Source organism: Salvelinus sp. IW2-2015, linkage group LG31 (genome assembly GCF_002910315.2).
Source record: "Salvelinus sp. IW2-2015 linkage group LG31, ASM291031v2, whole genome shotgun sequence".
Classification (NCBI taxonomy): domain Eukaryota; kingdom Metazoa; phylum Chordata; class Actinopteri; order Salmoniformes; family Salmonidae; genus Salvelinus; species Salvelinus sp. IW2-2015.
In genome coordinates this window covers 4,523,264-4,545,635 of record NC_036870.1, presented here as the reverse complement: position 1 = coordinate 4,545,635, position 22,372 = coordinate 4,523,264, and the positions used below count along the sequence as shown (strand labels likewise).

Below are 22,372 nucleotides of genomic sequence, written 5' to 3'. Positions count from 1 at the left end.
AATATTGGACTTGTGACATTTTATGGCGCCGTAACAGTTTAGTTGACTACACTTGAATAAGTTTAGTACCTTGCTATAACGTGTAAAATTCATTGTATTGCATATAATATTTGACCTGTTTACTCWAGCAAAACTGTTTGCCTGTTCAAAACAAGTTGAATAGAGAAAAGGCGGTATTCGGGGTACTTTTGATTGTGATCTAGAATATAGCTAGAATGTTGTTCTCTTTCTGAATAATGAACTTTGTGGCCTTTTATGGTTCTGRATAGCCTACACATTTTAGTTGACTGTTCTTGAATATGTACCGCTTGTTGCTACCACCTGTCAAATCCGTTCTGAACACTGCAATATATGAATTAACTGTAATAGGTTTACAGTATACTACAATACATTACAATACAGGGCGGTAGGTGGTTAGAGCATTGCSCCAATAACCAAAAGGTCGCTGGTTCGAATACTCAAGCTAACAATGTSAGAAATCTGTTGATGAGCCCATGGCTAAGGCACTTCACTCTAATTTGCTCAATGGTTGCCGACCCTGTAAAACACCACAATACACTGCACCTATCAGGTGTATGTGACAATAAAAAAAATGTTGTTGTCGTTTTGTCAATATACTTAAATGACTTGTACAGTATAAGAATAAACATGTGATTTCTAAATGAATCAGGTTGAAAATCATTATCTGAATCATACAACCAGGCCTGATGTTTAGTCAGAAAAACTAAACTAACACCCGTGTCTTTCTAACTAGCACTGATTTTGCTGATGGCTGCTTTATTTAGGAAAGTTTTTCTTACAACGATTGTGATATGTGTCTTACCGAACTACCTTAAGTTAAATGCACTGACTAAGTCGCTCTGGATAAGAGCGTCTGCTAAATCAGCAGTTCGGGTGCCCCCCCCCCCAATTTTTTTGTTTTGTTTTGTTATTTTGTCAGCTAACTTTTGTTTTTTCTGTTTTTTTAAAGCCAATAGATAGTAATTTTTGAGTCACTCAAATATCACATGAATACACTTTAGACATGGCAAAATGTAAAGAATTGCAAGAAAATTTGCTAAAATGTGTGGAATAGCAGGAAAAAGCTGCGCCAGGGGGGGACGTGGGATATTCCCCAATGCGGGAAGGGGGGCCCAGAGTGAAAACGTTTGGTAACCCCTGTGCAATTTTTTTTTGTTTAACTTTTAAAAAATGTAACCTTTATTTAACGAGGCAATTCAGTTAAGAACAAATTATGGCCTACCCCGGACGACGCTGGGCTAATTGTGCGCTGCCCTATGGGACTCCCAATCCCGGCCGGATGTGATACAGACTGGATTCGAACCAGGGGCTGTAGTGATGCCTCTTGCACTGAGATGCAGTGCCTTAGACCGCTGCGCCACTCGGGAGCCGAGTAAACAAATGACCAAATTAGTAAATAAATGACCAAATGTTAAGATTGCTACATAAATCACTGAATTCCTGTGAAAGATTCTCCACTGTGAGAATGGCCCATTCAAGACTCTCCGCATAACTCTTGTGAAGTCCAAACTGTCAGACATTGATTTGTCAACATTAGATTAGGGCAACCATAATAGTTGACATAGCTAATCACAAGTCCATTTATTCAATGGCGTCTGCTGCAAAAACACTAGGCTTTTATCTTCCGGAGAGCTGAATGTTCTTTCTATCTACCTGGTATGTGCTACTCTCTAAAGGTGCTTATTTGCTGCCTGGTATTATTTGCATGCACTGACAAAAGTCCCTAATTWTACTATCCACAAGCTGCTAGTGTAAAGTGAAAAGAGGCTCTGACGGTAGCTTATCAATAGCACCAATGTCACATGACAAGATACTTGGAGGGTGTTGTCCAAATAGTAAATCACCCTGAACCTTATATAGGGTATACCTTACTTTACTATGACGAGTTGGTTGAATTCTGTTCACCTCACTAGTTAGTTGTTCAATTGCATTTTACTAATGAAGTACATGCTTCGGAATAATTAGTCAAATATGTTTCTCAGAATATGCCTGGATCATCGTTGTTTAGCATAATTTAAGGGCACTTTGTATTACATGGGTCTCCTGATAAAAATAAACTATACACACTGACCAAGGGAAACATGGTGACTGCACCCATGAAGGACCCCAACTGCACCARTGCTCCACACCACACGAGGGCACTGTGGCCCTCATCACGGAGGATAACTCCAATGATCACCTTAACATAGGACAAAGTGAGGATGAAGAAGATCCAGGAGCCCACCTGAGATAAGGGACAAGTATAACATTTAATTACTCAATCCATTGTAATGTTTACCATATACTGTATGTGTAATAATTATTTCTATGAGATGTAGTCCTCTATGTGATTCTTTCATCTGTAGCATAGAACTACAGTGGGGTCTGAAATTATTGACACCCTTGATAAAGATGAGCAATAATGACTATATAAAATAAATAATCCACATACTGAGCTATAGTTTTTTTTTTTAAAGGGGAAATTATATTCTTATACAATTGCTCAGAGAAAGAGATTTTGTTTAACTAGTAATATATATTTTTCTCAAAAAGTTAGTTGTCAAAACTATTGACATCCCTGAAGATTCTTTAAAATAAAGTAGTCAAAAGTTCAGTATTTGGTCCCATGTTCGTAGCGCGCAATGACTACATCAAGTTTGTGACTATACAAACTTGTTGGATCTATTTGCAGTTAGCTTTGCTTGTGTTTCAGATTAATTTGTGCCCAATATAAATGCATGGTAAATAATGTACTGTGTCATTTTGGAGTCACTAATTGTAAATAAGAATAAAATATGTTTCTAAACACTTCTACATTAATGTGGATGCTACCATGGTTACGGATAAGCCTGAATGAATCGTGAATAAACAATGAGAACGTTACAGAGGGCGAGGTTAGCATCTCTTGGGGGTACGATCTTTGACCKTTTTTTTGTCTACAATATACAGTAGCTAAGTATTTTKATTATTTATTTTATAYTCTATTGCGCATCTTTATCAAGGGTGTCAATAATTTCCAACCACACTGTACATTGTGAATTTATGTAGTGGAAACGTACAATGAGGAAGGTTCCTGAGGTTTCATTGACCAGCAGAGGACATGGACTCAGCACTGCCATGCCTATAATGTAGGCTCCAACCCCACTGCCAAACAATGTGAGAGCCCCCAACAGCAATAAGGACCTGTGACAGGATGACAGTAACATTATCAGTATTAGTGGGTTAGGAGGTGCAGTTTAATAAAAGTCCCATTTTGTTGGCCATAAAATAAGCCTACATATATTAAGTTGATAATGAGTAAATTAAATAACGATTCATTCATATTTATTGGAAATACATTTGAACAAAACTGACCTGGTTGGGAAAAACATGGCAATAAAGCAGGCTAGAGGGTTGGACACCGCAGCCATGGTGGCCGATAAGTGGTAGGCACTGTTTCCATAGGGCAGACAAGKGTAGGACTGCACTGAGGGAAGCACAACGTTAGTCAGTCCATTGACCCAGGCCAGGATGAAGAACATGTACATCACCTGTATCCGGCTGTACGTCCCGGTCCCAAAGCAGCTTTTGGGCTTGATARCAGACTGTTTGATCATGGCCTTCTGCTCTGTCGGGTTCATCTGAGCTGCCTCGCCTTTCTCCAGCACCCCGTTAGGGTAGCGGGCATTTGGGCGTTCCCGGGCCATGGCAGGGTGGTAGTTCAGAAGGATGAAGGCTCCCAGGCACACCAACATCATGGCACCGAGGAAGAAGAAGAACACCCCAGCTGAGAAGTTGGCCGGCTGGTAGTGAGCCTGAAGTTCGTAGCTAAGACTGACTGAGCCAGTGTCATTTATCATCCGAGTGCAGTTGTTACAGTGGACCACCCCCACCCCCTGGATCAGGGCTACCAGGGCGGGTAGCAGGCCACTGACACCCTCCCCCACAAAGTAGGTGGTGAGGTACTGGGGCTTCAGACGCATCATAAAGGGCAGGAAGGTGACAGAGGAGGTGCAGTCCACAGTGGAGAGGAATAAGGTAAGGAGGAGGAGGGCCACGCTGCGAGGGACGCCAGCCACCACCAGCGTCTCCTTCCAGAAGAAGGCCAGGAGAAAGCTGGCCACCATGCCCAGGGAGATGATCACATAGATGACCACTGTCTCGTTGAGCACCCCYGGGCGGAAGCGGTGCATGAGGGTGATGAACAGGGGCCCCACGTTGGCCATCTGGATGAGGACGGATAGGTAGGATGGCAGGTACCAACCCTCGGGGATCTGGGGCACGATGAGAGGCAGCTCTACCCATAGTCCGTTGATWGACACCCAGGAGCCCATGCCAAACAGGCAGGCCAATATATGGATGAAAAGTGACATTGTGAATCTGGGTACTGAACACTGGTGCTCGGAAGTGGATTCTAGAATGAGATAGAAATAAGAGTTAGGGCAGCATAAAATACAATGAAATGAACACAGATTATATTTATACTTTGCCTGTTATTCACAGAAATGTACTTTGCGTAAAGAATGTTTCAATGTTGAATTGATGCAAATCCAGAACGGCCGACACAAACACACGTCTCAACCACATCTATTTGAAAAGGAAACATCATCTCACTCACCCCGTGCAGCTGGTAAGGAACACTCCTTCCAGCTTAGTGACTTATTCCTGTGTTTACTCAGCGATTGCTCTGGTATGTGACATTTAGTACCCCCAAAATCTAAAAAGTCTACTTGCCTCAAATCTAAGTGTTTTTACTTTCTCCCCTGAAATGCAGGTAAACCAACTAACGGCTTGTAACAGAACCATGATGTTACTAGTTAAAATGCAGGCATGCATTAACCATAAAAGTTATAAAAGTGTGTTAGTCATCCGATACACACGTCACCTTAGTTTAATCCCTTTTCAGCTAAGAAAATACCAAACACTCTTTCCTGATAGTTATTAATTAGTCAGCTGAATATATTTAGGAGCTAAGTGGCTCAACTCATTGACAAGAGTCTACTTCTGGTTATGTAAAAAAAATACATGCCACATGATTTCCCAGTATTTTTTAAAGACAGGATTCCATCCCAGGTGTTACAGAACTGTGTAGTGCGCTGCTCTAGAAAATGCTGTGGATTGAATCTCGGCCTTACATACACACTTTTAAAACATTGGGATTTTGTCACTAAGGGTTCAGACAACGTCTTGTCTGAAGGTGTGTTGTAAAAACGTTATTTTACTGTTGACAGATATTGGCCACTTACACCTGTAGTGTCATCTGGGAGAAGAGTCTTATCAGTTGAAGCTCTCTGCTAAAGGTGACAATGTCAAATTCGTTACAGATTCTTACAAGGCTACAGATGTGAAATAACAAATGATTATGTGAAAAAATGCTTTAGTGGAAATCACTTTATGATGCTTCCAATACCGAAAGACCTGCCCAGTATACTTTATGACAAAGTTAATTGGACACTGTCACATTTCCTTAATTTACTTCAAATATCCCCATGAAAGCAGCCAAAAGGAAACATTGGTTACTTATACTGTAAAAGTATTGCATAACTACTACGAAAACATCTGAGCAGGATATTGTTTATTGACAAGGAAACCGTTAACAAGGAAACCAGCTTGCAGCAGTGTCTTTGATCTGGTACAAAAACAACTCAAGAGGAATGGAAAACAATTATAGGAAATTATTTTGTTACAGCGTGTCCTCTTAAGTTAAAAGTAAGAGGAGATAAAAGCAAGACATTGAAACAGATGTCTCAGACTTTCATGTAAGCAGAAATAACATTTTCAGGTAAAAAAGAAAAGAAAAAAATCCTAAAAAGTAGACTACACATACATGAAAAAGCATGCATCGCAATCATAAAATATATTCCATCCATTTAAATGATATTTCACACCTTCGCAAGTGCACAAAGTAAAACAAAAGATAAGAGTACAGATTGTTCACTTCATTTTTAAATAAGTTAACAGTAAGAAGAGGACAGCATGCATCCGTGCACATATACTCACGTTGGGTAGACAGCAGAGAGTTCAGTCAGAGGTTCTGCAGAGCAGAGAAGCCAAAGTCCTATGCACTGAAGGATTCCTCTGAGTGAACCTGGGGATTATGGCCCCATTCCTTGGTGGGTGTGCTGTTGTCAACCAACCAAGACACATGGTTTGTTCAACACCTGAGTTGATATTTCATCCACAGTTCCCTCAATAGGCACATTTCAGGACATTTTTCCATTGAGACATCCCATGTAATGGTTTACAAGAATTACACCAACACCATGATTTTCATTGTTTCTTTTCAACTTATGGCTGAGTCAACACATTCTTGTATCTAAGCATTTCTCTAATTCTCCCTAAGGAGATCAAGGGAACTAAGCTAAGCTGGAAGATGGAAATACAGTAGAACTAGCTAAGGCTTAGAATGTTTTGTTTTTCCCGATATACACAAATTCCATTCATTTCTCCAGAGCACATTTTAAAATGAGTTTTAAAATGGTTTGATCTTGAACTTTTGTTGAGGTTATACTTGATTACTTTCTCATTTCACTTTGGTTCACAAACTGCTTTACAGAGAAAGTGAAATTGGCGACGATCTTGAAATGCAATCCATAACCACAGTAACAGGTGAAAAATTAACCAAAGCAATAAAGCAAGCCAAACAGTGCTTTAACTTTATCTACATACCGACATCTACTGGAATGTCGACCAAATTACACTAAGGACGAGGCAAAACTGTCCTGACTAACAAAAGAGATCGGAATAAAATTCCATAGGAAAACATTATACGTACTGAATGACCCAAAAAAGTATCATCAATGATAATGTAGGCCAAAATACCATCCTGGTTAAAAGGCACGTCAAATGCATTCATATATTTCGATAACTCTTCTGTAACATTTCCTGAGAATGCATAGCAACAGGATGAGACCTGCGCTTTGCATTAGGGCTTTGTTCACCCATAACAATGCAACTTTAGTCCATAGAAGGCAATTCCTGTGAGGAGTAATAATGAGTCTCAAGAGGCAACAAAACCTGCTACCTCCACCCATCCTGTCATTTGAGCCAAGTAGTAACTACTTTGCCATATTGTCAAAGCTTACAAAACAAGTAGCTATTGGTTGGAAGTCTCTCATTGGTTGCAAATCTCTCATTGAGATTGAATCATTTTCCTGAGTAGGTGACTTGTACTATGTGGCGATTCAACATCGCATTCCGAGGAACAAAATGTAACAGATTCTTCAACACTCCTATTTTTTTATTATTCCAAACATCCCAAGCTTCTAATGTCAATTGATTTTGAGTGACCATATCTGAAAGGCAGTCAAAAGGATTGTTAACACAGCGATCTAAAGATAATTAGCTGATTGTCAACAAAATATGACTTAGACTTAAGACAAGAAAGATTACAAACGGACACATTTTTTTTTTTTTACGGAAATGTAAAATCAGTGCCTGAAACTAGTTCACCTTCCATTTCACATTAAAAAACATATACAAAAATGGTTATATAGTAAATGTTGGACCGATACTATTTCTACATTGTCAACATAGTCTATAAATTCATTGAGCAGCAAGTTTTCCAATATTAGTCACTGTAGGAGGTACTAAGGCGTAGCAGATTTTTTTTAATTTTCTTTATTCCTTCCAAACGCAAGATAACATTTAATGTATCTGAAGGAAGGCTAACATTTGGCATTGCAATTGGAATAGTTAATCATTTTTTTTTAAATGGTCACCAAAAAGAATTCAACACCAAATTACATGGATGATAATACGCAACAGGAGACGAAGGCATTAGTAGAAAGAAACAATCACATTGTGTATGGAGAAATAATCTGGAGGGAAATAAACAAGTAATTGTTCATAATTATCCGGACAACACAAAATAAGCTTCAACTAGAATCTCTCTGGAATGATGATTCTGACATGGCAGACAATGACATACCAAGTGACAGACATGAGGGAAATGTAAGTATCTCCTAGAGCAGGCAAATTCAAACATGGACCTCCAAGCCAATTCCACTGCTGATTTTCATTCTTCCCCTCTAATCAAGGACTGATTTAGACCTGGGACACCAGGTGAGTGTAGGTGAGTATGAGGTAGAACAGAAAAACAGCAGTACTCTGGACCTCCAGGCTTGGATTAAAACTCCGCTGTACTAGAACCATAATGATTGGCTACACAACGGTGCATGGTAACAACCCCACTCAGCAGCAAAACCAACTCATATTTTTACTACAGCACTGAGAACAAAATTGTGTATAATCAATTACAAGTTATATTCAACTGCTCCAATAGTAAATCAAAACTTGAATGTCAATTTACTAAAATGGCTGCCCTTGATTTTAGCAATGTGGGAAAAAGTGGATTTGGGCAGCATTTGCATTAAAAATAACAAGTAGAGGACTAAAATTAAACATTTCAGTCAATGGCTGAAAGTGAATAGTTTCCAGTTACATTTTAAATATTTTAATGGCATGGATAAAATGATTTACTTGTATCCATTTATTGTTGGTTAGCTTTGGATAGGTATTTGTACTTGAGAAACAGTAGTATTTAAAACCTGTCTATAGCTAGGTTTCCATCCAATTGGAGACAGATTTTCATGCGAAAATAAAATAAAAACTGCATTTAAAAAATAAAATAAAAATTCCACCAGTGGTATGTTCCACCAAACGGACTTATTACGGATAAAAAGAGCTGCGCACACAAAATGTACGTTTTCATGCAACAAATAAAAATCTAAAGTACAACGGATTTCCATCGCATTTTCAAATACTCTAAACTCTCAGATAGTCGTCACAAAAACTGTTGCGTTAAATAGCAAATGTCCCTATTCTGGTCTTTGCACGTGCCAACATTCGGCAGATACGGTGCGGACAGGCTGTCCACATGAGATGATTATGGATAAGAGCGAGAATCTGTTAAATTTGTCAAGCAACATTCAAGCATCGACCATCATGTCACCAGAATAAGTAAAAGCATCAAGATCACCATGCACTTTCACCACCCTGTGAAGTTAATCATTTATTCAATCTGTAGCCTAATAAACTGCACGGTTTCTCCAAGGCGTAGTGGGAGGACCACACACCATATCATCACAAGTTAACTTCGATATGATGTTTGTCAATATTTGCCATTTCTCGCGTTATTAATTTTAGACACAAAGATCCCACCTTGTCGAACTAGGAAATTATCTGTTAGCATATATAAAATTGTACCGACCTGTCCTGTTTCCATCACAGCTGTCGTGATTTAAAAAAAAATATGATATGACTTTAAATCACATGAAAGCTGTGGATGGAAACGTGGTTTTTGAGTTTCATAGGGCCACTTTCCAAGTCAAAGATTAAGCCCTGTCCAGGACTCTCTGCATTCTCTGGAGATTCTCCATTGAGCACGCTTTTTAGTCGAGGACTGGGCTTATTCTGTCTCTCTGAATCTGGCCATTAATGCGTTTGTTTCTTACTCCTAAGGCCTGGGGACAGCCAAACTGGATGAATGGGTGATATTGATTCAGTCCCTGATTAAACAAGACTTGTCACATGATTTAGTGGGAAAACATACCGGTAATAGCAGCTCCTTCAGCAAACCAAGAAACTAGATCAATAATTTTAAAAATCCCTTGCGGCACTGCATCACAGGCACTTACATACCCTTAGCCAGGACACAGCAACTCAATGCTCCCATTACCCCTGGAATGCCTTTCCTCAGCCCTTACAGAACGGGGGGTTCTGGGGGGGCATCAACCCTTCTGGGCCTGGAAAGGGTGTTCCATCTTCCATCCCTGATGTGATCACCCAGCTAGCTGTGGTTCCTGGTGCATAACTAACTGCAGTTGTCCACACAGTCCTGAGACCTTGCAAATATGTGGTAAATGCTGACCAGGGGGAACATGGAGAGGGCTCCTATCAGTGAGCCAGCCTGGATGAAGACGCCGCACCACAGCAAAGCAGCATGGCCAGCCTCGTGGAGCAGCGTCCCTATAACTACCTTCAGGTAAGAGAACAGACCAGTGAAGATGATCCAGGACACCACCTGTGTAGAAACAGAGAACTGTCAGTGTGTAAATCATTCGGGTTACAGATACTCTAAATATGCTACACATTGTGTTGATCACACCAGACCTGGGTTCAAGTGTTATTTTAATTACTTCCATATACATTTTAAAGTAAAGCATTTGGATTTTTTTTATTTGAAAATAGAAATAGTTAAATATTGGAATGTATTTTGGTATGCATTTACAAATACACTTGGAAAGTACTGGCATTTATTTTCAAATGCAAATATTAAAATACTCCCATACATTTGATATCAAGTCTGTTTGGTCCTAGGGTTATTGGAAATAATATATTTGGAAACAATTATTTGAAAATAGTTTTAAATAGCAGGTTATTTATAGAGAATTATATAAAAAGATACTTTAAAATAGTTKAAATAGAAGTAGTTGATTTGGCAACACATTATTTGAAAGCACTCAAATACACAGAACACAAGTATTTAAATGACAAATACTTAATACACATGTATTTGAACTCGGGTCTGGATCACACCTAAATTAAAGCGATCTTAAAATTTTCTCATTACAGGTACACACACACACTACACAAAACACTGGGAACCCAGGAAGTGAATGCACTTCAAGACAAAAAGTGATTTCATCTGTCGCAACCGGCCGCGACCGGGAGGTCCGTGGAGCGACGCACAATTGGGCTAGCGTCGTCCGGGTTAGGGAGGGTTTGGCCGGTAGGGATATCCTTGTCTRATCGCGCTCCAGCGACTCCTGTGGCGGGCCGGGCGCAGTGCGCGCTAACCAAGGGGGCCAGGTGCACGGTGTTTCCTCCGACACATTGGTGCGGCTGACTTCCGGGTTGGAGGCGCGCTGTGTTAAGAAGCAGTTGTGTAGTGCAGTGCGGCTTGGTTGGGTTGTGCTTCGGAGGACGCATGGCTTTCGACCTTCGTCTCTCCCGAGCCCGTACGGGAGTTGTAGCGATGAGACAAGATAGTAATTACTAGCGATTGGATACCACGAAAATTGGGGAGAAAAGGGGATAAAATTAAAAAATATATATATWWAAAAAAAAGTGATTTCATTATTAATAGTAGCCTCAATCAATGTTGTAGTGAACAAGGTCCACAATGTTAGCACTGACAGGCCTAGTAGTTAATAGATGATGGTCGAAATAACTGACCACCAAGGATACACCAGCAGGGCTCCCCAAGAGAGGAGGGCAGGGGCTGAGCACTGCAAGAGCCATGAGGTAGGCTGCAAAGACCCCACCTGCTACAGACATGAAACCAAGACCCACAGATGACCTGCAACACAGAGAGGAAAAACACACCCACAAGTAAGATCTCCTGATTCAACATGTACAATTATTCCAAACCATATCTAGGCCTAGTGTCCGTCCATATTTACATTATAATATTCATACATCAATATGAATATTTCTATCAATCAATTACTGTACATGAGGGTGCAACACACAACTGTGGTATTGGCCTACACTGTAATCATGCAGTCTAACTCAGTCATATCCACTCACCTGCAGAGGACAAACATGGCCACAAAGCAGGCCAGTGGGTTTGCAATGTTGCCAAGGACCACAGAGAGGTGATAGGTCATGGTGCCGTAGGGCAGACAGGAGAAGCTCTGGACAGAGGGAAGGACTCCATTGGTCAGGGCGTTGGACACACCTAGTAGCACCAGCAGGTAGATGTTGCGTGGCGTCCAGAAGGTTTGGACCGGGGATGCTTTCTCCAACTCCACCTGGTCCTCAGACAACAGTGTTCCTCCATTCTGGAGCGGGTGGGTCTCCTCCCTGTTGTCCTTTGTCATCACCATCTCAGGRTCTGGGGTCTCCGGTGATGCTGGCTCTGTTATTTCTCTACACGTCAAAGCCACGAAGCAGAGGGCTGAGATTGTCAGCATTACAAACAGGAACCAAAAGAAGTCCTGTGCAGGGAAGTTCTCTTCCAGATAGTCTGCCCGTACCGTGCCATTCTCCAATTTGCACTCCAATTTCCCCACACCCTGCCCCAAAGCCACAACACATGGGAACAGGGCACTGAGCCCCTGGCCAACAAAGAATGTGCGGATGTATTGAGGGGGGTAGCGGAACATGAAGGGCAAGAAGGTGACATTGGACGTACAGCAAACCAGAGCCAAAACGAACGTGAGCAGCAGATATGGTACGGATCTCACTTCCCCTGCCACAGTGGCCACCTGTGACCAAAAGATGGCTAGGAAGATTGATGCCACCACTGCTAGAACCTGGATACTGTGGATGACCAGGCGCTCGTTTAACTGTCCTGGGGCACAGTGATGCGTTATGGTCACAGCAATCGGACCTATATTCCCAAAGGCTATCAGTACTGACAGATAGACCGGCAGGTTCCACTCTACATATAGAAAACAATGGTCAGTGTCAATCAGAATACACTGCCGGATTAAGCTACTGTCTTTTAGCCTAGACTTCATGCAACAGTGTCTGTACTCAATAATAATACTGTAAAAGGACAAAACAGTATTTCTTATAGAATGGTATAAACGAAGAGGGTACCATGCATTGACAATGAAAGAACATGAACAAAGAAAACATGTTTGGAATCAGATACTGACCTTCAGGCAGAATTCTGACAACCACGGGTAGCTCAACCCAGAGACAGTTGACGGAAATCCAGGAACCCATACCGAAAAGAGCCACAAGGACGTGAGTAAAAGCGGCACTGTTCCACCAAGTACCCGCCATTTAGCCGCTCTGACGAAGAAGACAGACAAAATGTACGTTATGTATCGTTTGAAAAGTGGGACCGATGTCTTATGGGCACGTGCCCTTCCTTATTAAAATGTCAGCCAGCAGGATCTTCGAGTTGAGTAAATGCGTCCGCAGAAAAAACATCTATGATTTGTGGCGTGTTATGTGAAGAGTAGATTCTCCTCCCCTTATCATGTAGCCATTCAGAGAGCTTCTAGGGACTGTGGAGGCGGGCATTCCTGCATCATAGGCTAAATACAGTGCATGCCATTTAGTTCGACGAGCATGGCACCGGAAAAATGCGGCACATTTCCCTAGGCAGAGTGAACACAGATCCACCCGCTCGGTGCTTCGATTTAGTGTGCTGGTGTGAATATCGAGTGCACTGATACGTATCAGAGTTACTCAACAAGATGTGATCGATCATTTATAAATGCAATTGTATTGTAGTACGGTCTACGTAAATGCACTGACATAATTTACTACAACTGCATTATAGTCAGTATGTCTAATACACCTTCCCTTCCCAATACACCGTCTAACAAATAAATAATTTCATAATAATTTCATAATTGACCTACTGGGCTATATAAGCACTTAAACAAACCCTTCAGAATATCCAGTGATCCCTATTATAATATTCAGAACTGAGAGTTGATTCAGTAAAAGTGGCAATCTGCATTTGGTGCATCGATTTGAGTTAAATGAATGATACCCATTGATTCTTGAATAATTTAACATATTAATGCCTCATTACCTTAGTTCAACTGTCCTACCCAATCAGAAGCCACGATAAGCTTGTTTTACTCCATTGTTTGTAAACAATATAATTTTAAACAAACACTAAAGCCTCAACATGACTAAAACTATCCTTTTGATCTCATGCGTGGTCAGTCTGTATCCATAGCACACTATGAATTTGAGTGTGGTTACATTACTCCAGCCCCATCCCTCAGCATTTTTCCAAAACAGTGGCAGGTTGTGCTTTGTTAATATCCAAACAGCAGATTACCCAGTGTGACATAAAGAGGAAAACAAATTGAATACAGACACCCACTGTGCACCCTCAAAAGAATGTTTAAATGTTCATTCAATACGTTTAAATAGTCTAATATATCACAGGTTGCTTAAAAGATAAATGGCATCTCAGTGTAAAACTGGCAAACCTTACATCTGGAAGTTGTGGCCTGATATTTTTTTTTACACAATGTTGATTTTTGGGGCAGTAACTCCCAGCACCACAAACAAGATAAGCTTGGTAGTGTGTGTGAGTTAACTATTCTATTAAGTTATAGTGTGGTAGACAAAATTAATGTAATATGTTTTTGCTCATCTTTATCAAGGGTGCCAATAATTATGGACCCGACCATATGTGCATGTATATCAATTAACAGTGTGACAAAAAGGGAAAGTATACAAACCTTTATTATATTGTTTACATTCCATCCTCTCTTTCCAGGTACAAAATATAAATCTAGGTGAAATCATACAAAAACTATTTCACATCACATTTGATTGGAATCAGAACAGAAATATTGATTATTGATTATTTATTTTTTATAATTGGGGGGGGGGCGATAGAAAACATGTCACTTACAGGAGTTGCAGCACACGTGATAATGTCTGTTCAAATTAAACATCAAACATACAATTTTATGATGGTACAAAACATGTCTTGAACAAACATTTCCCACAAAAAAATWAAATTAACTTCCCTGCCTAAAATGGCAAAGGGCATATAGGACCAACCAATACAATTGGTATGGGTGACGTATTGGGCATGTACCATTTACAAAGAGCAACGACAGTCATCAGCAATCAATACGCTCTGTCAAACGCAGGGAAGTTGCTTTACTTGCTTCTGCTCAAATATTGGTGACATATCAAGCTGGCCTCAACGAACAAGATTCGCGCAAAGCTAGCATTCCTATAGACGGGTTAGCTGACATCACGAAAACGATGTGGGCGCTTCAAAAGGCTGTGTGTTATGGTTCTGGATGGCCAGATAGCTAGCAACAATGACAAGAAACTGTCATGTGGTGAATTGTAAGCTCGTTTGATCTCGTTCTTGATACCATACCATGCCTTGTTTTGAGGTGTTTTGACTGATGTCTAATATATGCTAATATGGCTAAAATTTGCTAGCTAGCTAACCAACAACTCTAACTAATGTATTTGCGAGACAAGTGCTCATTGAGAAACTTGGTTTTCAATAAACATAAGACAAAATATAGTTTACATGTTATCAACAGTCTAAGAAAACCATCTGCTTTTCCCCATAGTTGCGCATGTGTCCGTTTTGTTGCTAACTTCCTTCAATATCTAGTGAAATTCATCAAAGTTACCTCTGTAGCTCTGGTAGGAAACAATGTTTTTGTTTCCACCCAAGTCAATACTTCTTTGACCCTTTCCCAAAACCCCTTTGTTGCTTTCATAGTCAACACTCTGACTAGATTGAGCATCAGCAGGGGTTATAGTGTCATGCTCGCTCTGTTGTTCATTGTGCTCATTCTCTTGTACAGAGACTGAGACATCCTCCAAACTACACACATCGCCAGGCAACACACTTTTCAGCTTAGAGATCATGTCTGCGAGTGAAAAACCAATATGATTCAGGCTTGGGTCTCTGGAGTCCAGGACCAGTTTTTGGTAACTGATCTCACAGCGGATTGCATCGCGCTTTTGAGCATGGCTTGTCCCATCTAATCGGGCCAATAGTCTGTCAACATCTTGCTCACAGGTGCAAGGTCCTCCGTTTCTTGCAACAGCAGCAATGACCGTGTTTCGGTTTGCTTCGTCTTGCTGGTCCTTTGTCACTGAACTAGGATATTTTCTCGGACGTCCTACTGGCCTCTTCTGGGTCTTGCTTTGGTCAAGAGACTTTTTCTTGGAAGGAGGAGAGTACTCTTCTCTTGGAACAGCGTCGGATGTTTCCCTCTCTGCATTTGTTGCACCAGCAGGAGAACCACTTTCAGATGGAATAGAGTGGCCCTCTGGTTCTTCGTATGTACTTGATGCAAGGTTCGTAAGTCGATCTGGCCTCTTCCTTTTGTATGGGTAGGCATGACCAAAGGGGTATTCAGCCATCAAGACGCAAAATGTGCAGGTTGTCAGCTGTGTGGAAATTTCCAGAGGGGGGTTGTGACAATGTGCGCCTCCAGGCAAAAAATCACTCAGATTGACCTCAGTGACAGCCGCGATTACTTTCACCATCTTCTGCAGACAGACCCTTATTAGGTCAACATGGATGTGTCCCGTGCCAGTTGTGAAGTATGAAAAAACCCCATCAAAGGTCTTCTCTTGCAGAGGCAACTGGAGAAACACATTTGCAATGGTATCTGGCTCAAGGAGGGCTGAGGCATCCTTAGCCCACTCAAGCAGTTTTTGGTAGAGGCAGAGTATATACTGGCTAAAAAGTGAGTACTCTCCTCCGCTCTTCAGAAGTTGCCAGTAAGGCCCCAGGATTTTGCAGTAGACAATGGCGAGAACGCACACAAGTGACTGTATGACATCATCATTGGCATCATCAGTAACACTCTCCAGAATGACATTGGGGCATTCATCGTTGTTCAGTAAGAGCAGGTCGGAAAAGAAAAGGGCAATCTCACCATGATGGTGAATGAGACCCGCTGCTGCTTCAAAGTAGTTATTAAATCGGTTTGAGCGGTTGACTGTTAGTTTGGAGGGATTGTTCTTCTCTTCACAGAAAGCTATCCAGTGTTTTCTGTAGTTTTGCTTTGATGCAGCACGAGGACTCAAGACATCACAGGCCATGTGGATGTAGCGTGACGTAGAACTTTCAGAGAAGTTCACAAATCTTCGGAATTTCGGGTTCCTGTCACGGCCTAGTTTTTCTCCAGTAGACTGCATGATCTCATTTTCGAAGCTCATCATCTGCTGTTCAATTGCGTCATGAATGTCAACAAGAAAATGGGCATTGTAGTGTAGAAAACGCAGGGGTGATGCCATGGAATGTTGATCTTTAAGAGACGCAACTTTCTCTTCAAAGAATTTCATTGCTACATTTTCTTTACATGTTAGTGTGTACTGGTTTTTGAGAAGATCAAGGGAAACTTGTTTGGAAGCATCAGTTTTTCCACCATACACACTTGACAGTTTTTGGACAGAGAGCATAGCGATGTCAAGCAGTGTGAGGGCTTCTCCTTTGCTTGCATCAGGATTCTCTATCAAACTGAGCGAGTTTTGGTTCATTGCATGAGGACTTTCTTCAGTTGGAGAATCGTATTCTTCTTTCACTTTCACCTGAGAGTAAGGTTCCCATACACTCTCTGCGTTTGGTGTTATGGCAAATGTTTCATTTTCTTCTTTGAAGACTTTCACCACTGGCTTATCAAGTTTTTTCTTTCTTCCTTTTTTGCCTGATTTCTTTCCGTCAGTTGGGTCTATAACAAGTTCAAATGGACTTTGAAGGAAGGTTTCCATCTGAGCATTTCTTCTATGTCTGGTTGTTTGGTAATTGCGGTAATGTAGTCTGAATTTTTTTAGCTTTGCCTGAAGGACTTTGCTAGCTTTCAGGATGTTACCATCACTACAGAACTCTGGGTCAAATTGACGTAACCAAGACACCAAGAAAATGGGGTCAATTTTCTCCCTGATGACAAAGTTACTCAACTCAAGTATCAAACCATTTGTGACCTCAATAGACTCTGCTTGCTCAGAAAAATCTGTCATTTCCAAAAGATCAACTCTACCAACTCCAATGCTGTCACATATTGGGCCAACGAATTCAAAGTTAACATTTGACTCAAGGAAGGCTCGTCTTGCATCTCCACTCAAACTTAAAGTTGTTGCAATGCCTCTTTCAATCAGACAACGGAAATCTGCAGACTGATACATTGGGAAAATCTTTTGAAGCCAGTCTACCACTGCCTCCCAGGAGAGTTGGTTGTCTTCTCTCAGAAGTCCCACTTGGATCAGAAGTCTGTTTTTACACGGTTTTTCATTTAGATTCAATGTTTCCCCAGTCTGAGATCCAAAGTAGTCTGCAGCAAGCTTACCGAAGTTGTCATCCCCTGAAAGAAATTTTGATTTATATTAGAACAGAAAGTAATAAAATACAGATTCTAAAAGATAGTTCTTTAAAGTGGTAGTTCACTCCAAAATCAAAGATCGTAAGACATAGGGGTGGGCGATTTGGACTGCATTTATCAGTGTTCTGCAAAGCTGAACTTCATGAGAATACACTGAAAGTAACCAGGAAGTAGTGACTGCCCCCTCAGCCCTGTAATTGTTCAACTTTAGTACTTTTTTTGAACGGATCTTTAAATGAGCAAAAACGTAGCGCAGTGGCCTAAATGCACAAAAACTTCATAAAATGGCATCTGGTAGAAGTAAATTAATCCACAAACACATTACATTTACATTTAAGTCATTTAGCAGACGCTCTTATCCAGAGCGACTTACAAATTGGTGCATTCACCTTATGATATCCAGTGGAACAACCACTTTACAATAGTGCATCTAACTCTTTTAAGGGGGAGGGGGGGGGGGTTAGGAGGATTACTTTATCCTATCCTAGGTATTCCTTATATACACTACCGGTCAAATGTTTTAGAACACCTACTCTTTCAAGGTTTTTTCTTATTTTTCTTATTTTCTACATTGTAGAATAATAGTGACGACATCAAAACTATMAAATAACTCATGGAATCACGTAGTAAAATAAATCAAAATATATTTCATATTTGAGCGGGTGTTGAGCGTTCGTAAATTCATCAGTTATTCTGCGTTCTGGCACACTCAGACAAGAGTGCTCTGAAATCGGAGTAGATAGCCAGAGCGAATTTTCCAGCTACGTCTATCGATAGTTGTCGCAGTGACATCAACATTCTACTTAAATAGTTACTTGCATAGTGAAGTCTTTTGTTTAGACATGTAGCTAGCTAGCTAAACAATGAACCATAATCCCAACTCATAACATTACCCTGCATGAATCTGCAGGTAGCTAACCAACCAGGTTCAATGTTAGCTAGCTAACATCAGGCTATAACTAGCAATGCAAATGGCTCTGAGCTAGCCAGTCAGCTAACATTAGCTAGCTAGCTAACATTACACTAATTTGAAATGAAAACGAATGACAAAATTAGAAACATGTAATATCTGAAATTGTTGCTAGCTAGACTATTTTACCCCATATACATGGATGGATGCTTCACCCTCTGTCACGGATGCCATGGTTGCCCTTAGTTTGAAGACGTTATCCAGAGACGTGTTTTATACAACAGCTTTCTGTGCGTTCTCTTTTCYACTCCGTCTTCATATTTGCAATCAAACGGCAGAATTTTCTCCATTTCCTTAGCATCATACTCTAATTCCAATGATTTCAAAACGTGGTCCTCCAGAAAGTGGAGAGTAACACTTATGCAGATCTATTATGTGATATCTTAAAAAATCTATATTAGAAAGGATTACCTACACATACTGACCATTTCATGGTTATAGACAGAAGCTACATGGCAGAACAAACCAAACTCATCTCTCGGCATGTCCAGCCCAATCATTATCTCAGCCAATCATGGCTAGCGGGAAGGTTSTCTTTTTCCATGGCTAAACCAACTTGGCTCATAATTTAACAATTGTATTTGTATTTACAGATGGCATACAAGTTTCTTATTAAGGCACATGAAAGTTCACAAGTTCCAGAAGTCATTTCTGCCAAAAAACGGATTTTAATACGCCTAGTTTCCTGAAACAAGTCACTCACAACCGTGTTTTCATGAATTTGATGATAAAATCCCGGTAGCCCATTCAAATCAGCAAGGGAAACTAAGCAAAGAAGAATTGGCCGTCACATTCACAGCTAATTATCAGTTAAACAAAGCATGACAACCAATCAGAAGAGGGTCTCATTAGCTAGCTTTGACACAGTGCTGGATAGGCTACAACAAACAGTGCCGTTTTGAATGCTGTTCAGAAGATTCAATAAGTGATCTCAAAGGTGGTCTAATGTCAAGAGGAGTCCACGTCCCACTCCATCTGTGGTCTATCCAGCACAAACCTTTCCTATTTGTTTGAAGAACGGCTTGAGCTACAAACTTGATGGACCACTATTGAGGTTTTAAACAGGCTGACACATTTTGATTTTGGAGCGAACTATCATCTTAATATAGTTAAGTATGTTATCAGTTATTAACTGGAGCCTATAAGACTTGTAAAAAAAAAATACTTCACATGCTTTGAGGATTAGTTACAATAATTGGATTAATTTAAAATACTACTTAAACTATATGCATCATGACGTTGTACATTAAACTCTTAAAAAAGGCAATATTGTGCAACTGCAGCCCGCAATTAGGGGTTTTCCTGCATGTCGGCCCCGCCCCTTCTTCTGCGGGGTTTATAGCCGGCTGGCATTCAACTTTATAGCGCATTAACGCCACCTACTTTCATGGAACGCCCCCGCCTGTCCTAGTTTAAAAATMGACCAATAGAAGTACAAAGAGGGATTCCTGCATATGCAGTACTGCACCGATTTGCAGGCCGCAATTGCACATGTAGTTTGTCTTTAGCTAGATAAATGCGACTGATAAATCCATACTCACTCAAATCAGCATCAAGCCTGGCAGCATTTGGACCGCTCAGTGTAAAGTCCTGTTCTTCCTCCATGATATCTCAATGATTTGGAGGCAGGTATACAAACATCTGGAGGAACACCGAGGTAACTGTCACCTTTCTATGTAGTCGTGAATATGAGCTCGGTCCAACGAGCAAAATAGCTAGTTAGCTAACTACAAACACGCCTGTTGACCAAGCTAACTGGCTAGCTAGCAAACCATGCTAGCTAATATACTAGCGCTACAAGCTAAAGGGGCAATATAATGGGCTCACCTACTTAGCTGGAAATAACGTTATATAGTTAACTATGAAAATAGCTTTATATAAAATAAGGAAAAAGCAAGTTGGCTAACGCGCTAGGCTACATACACCTAACTAACGTTACCTTGAAAGATATGTGCGATTGTATTATATGAAAGCGAACAGATTTTTCGGAATATCGACACTGCACTTCAAGCATACAATTTAGTACAAAACCGCTTACCGTTTATCTCCTTTTTAATCTTAATACTTGGGCGGCACACTCATCAATTTTTTTCATGAGTTTCAGACGCAGTGCTAGTAACATCTGCTTTGTTTTCCCTCCACAGAATTAGCAAGGGATATCCTTCCTATGTCAATCCGTTATGGCGTGTGTGAAGCAGTGTCTTCTTCGATGAGGTTTAACAGCGGTTGGCATCCAGTATGTTGCGTTACTGCCACCTACTAGACTGGAGTACAACTCCCTTATACTTTGCTTGAAAAATAAATAAACAAATACCCTACCATAACAATACRCACAAAAAAATAAAATAACCCCACTATTTAAATCTATTTAGTCCTACCTCAGGCCAACAACCTGAAAGGATGAGACACCACCACTTAACACACCCTGAAACTCTTCTGATGTCAAGTCTCGCACACCCAAGTACCTCTCTGCAGCACCACCACAACCTCAATTTTCTGCAACTTACGTTCCATCCCTGCAGTACAGTTGATAACCATGGCTATAAATGTTAAAAATCCAATCATACTGAAACATATATCACTTTTTGGTTTATCCCTCTGTACTGGTACAGATCTTCTAGTCACACCATTCCTCTCAGGATCCCAACCTCTTGACCCATCTTCCTCTACTTTCTTCACTGCCTCAGCATATGACAACTTCTGCACTACTCTAACCCTGGAAACCTCAACCTGCCTCTCTCGCACGGGACATTTCTGATCCCCAGCCCCATGGGTACACCTACAATTAACACATACCACTACTTTCCCCAATGCTACACAATCCTTTGTCTCATGCCCTTCGGCACACTTCTCACACCTAGGAACCTCCCTCCTACACACTGCTGCCACATGTCCATAAGCTTGACACCCACAAGCTTGACACTTGAACATCTCTGGAGAGACCTGAAAATAGCTGTGCAGCAACACTCCCCATCCAACCCTAATAGAGCTTGAGAGGATCTGCAGAGAAGAATGGGAGAAACTCTCCAAATCAAATCGTATTGCTCACATACACGTGTTTAGCAGATGTTATTGCGGGTGTAGCGAAATGCTTGTGTTTCTAGCTCCAACAGTGCAGTAAAATCTAACAAATAATATCCAACAATGTCACAACAATACAAACAATACACACAAATCTAAGTAAAATAATGGAATTACGAATATATAAATATATGGACGAGCAATGTCGGCATAGACTAAGATACAGTAGAATAGAATACAGTATATACATATGAGATGAGTAATGCAAAATATGTATATAAGATTTACACCTGCAACAACGTAATGCATTCGGCACAAAAGCTCGTACAGGATAAACTTACAGTTGAAGTCTTAAGTACATACACTTAGGTTGGAGTCATTAAAACTCGTTTTTCAACCACTCCACAATTTTCTTGTAACAAACTATAGTTTTGGCAAGTGCGGTTAGAACATCTACTTTGTGCATGACACAAGTAATTTTTCCAACTATTGTTTACAGACAGATTATTTCAATTATAATTCACTGTATCACAATTCCAGTGGGTCAGAAGTTTACATACACTAAGTTGACTGTGCTTTTAAACAGCTTGGAAAATTCCAGAAAAAG

The 22,372-nt window shown here is 40.6% G+C and overlaps 4 protein-coding genes across 5 annotated transcripts in view; 1 reads left to right on the top strand and 3 right to left on the bottom strand.

Annotated features, from left to right (window-relative positions):
- Positions 1-603: 603 nt before the first annotated feature.
- Positions 604-6,062, bottom strand: slc52a3-2a (solute carrier family 52 member 3-2a). The gene is made up of 4 exons (XM_023976016.2): positions 5,980-6,062; positions 3,355-4,393; positions 3,060-3,183; positions 604-2,245 (listed from the first exon to the last, which is right to left on the bottom strand). The coding sequence occupies exons 2-4, from the start codon at positions 4,350-4,352 to the stop codon at positions 2,036-2,038; spliced, it is 1,332 nt and encodes a 443-aa protein (XP_023831784.1). The 5' UTR covers positions 4,353-4,393; positions 5,980-6,062; the 3' UTR covers positions 604-2,035.
- Positions 5,538-20,984, bottom strand: slc52a2 (solute carrier family 52 member 2). Its single transcript, XM_023976017.2, has 5 exons — positions 20,783-20,984; positions 12,588-12,726; positions 11,512-12,367; positions 11,158-11,281; positions 5,538-10,003 (listed from the first exon to the last, which is right to left on the bottom strand). The coding sequence occupies exons 2-5, from the start codon at positions 12,715-12,717 to the stop codon at positions 9,794-9,796; spliced, it is 1,320 nt and encodes a 439-aa protein (XP_023831785.1). The 5' UTR covers positions 12,718-12,726; positions 20,783-20,984; the 3' UTR covers positions 5,538-9,793.
- On the bottom strand, positions 14,131-20,375 carry LOC111955719 (uncharacterized). Its single transcript, XM_023976011.2, has 2 exons — positions 20,286-20,375; positions 14,131-17,756 (listed from the first exon to the last, which is right to left on the bottom strand). The coding sequence occupies exons 1-2, from the start codon at positions 20,347-20,349 to the stop codon at positions 15,046-15,048; spliced, it is 2,775 nt and encodes a 924-aa protein (XP_023831779.1). The 5' UTR covers positions 20,350-20,375; the 3' UTR covers positions 14,131-15,045.
- The window catches only part of fbxl6 (F-box and leucine-rich repeat protein 6), a 32,001-nt gene continuing 29,940 nt past the window's right edge, over positions 20,312-22,372 (top strand). For both annotated transcript variants that reach the window (XM_023976015.1, XM_023976013.1), the window contains exon 1: positions 20,312-20,401. The gene's annotated coding sequence lies outside the window, so the exon portion shown is untranslated. The remainder of the gene's footprint in view (positions 20,402-22,372) is intronic.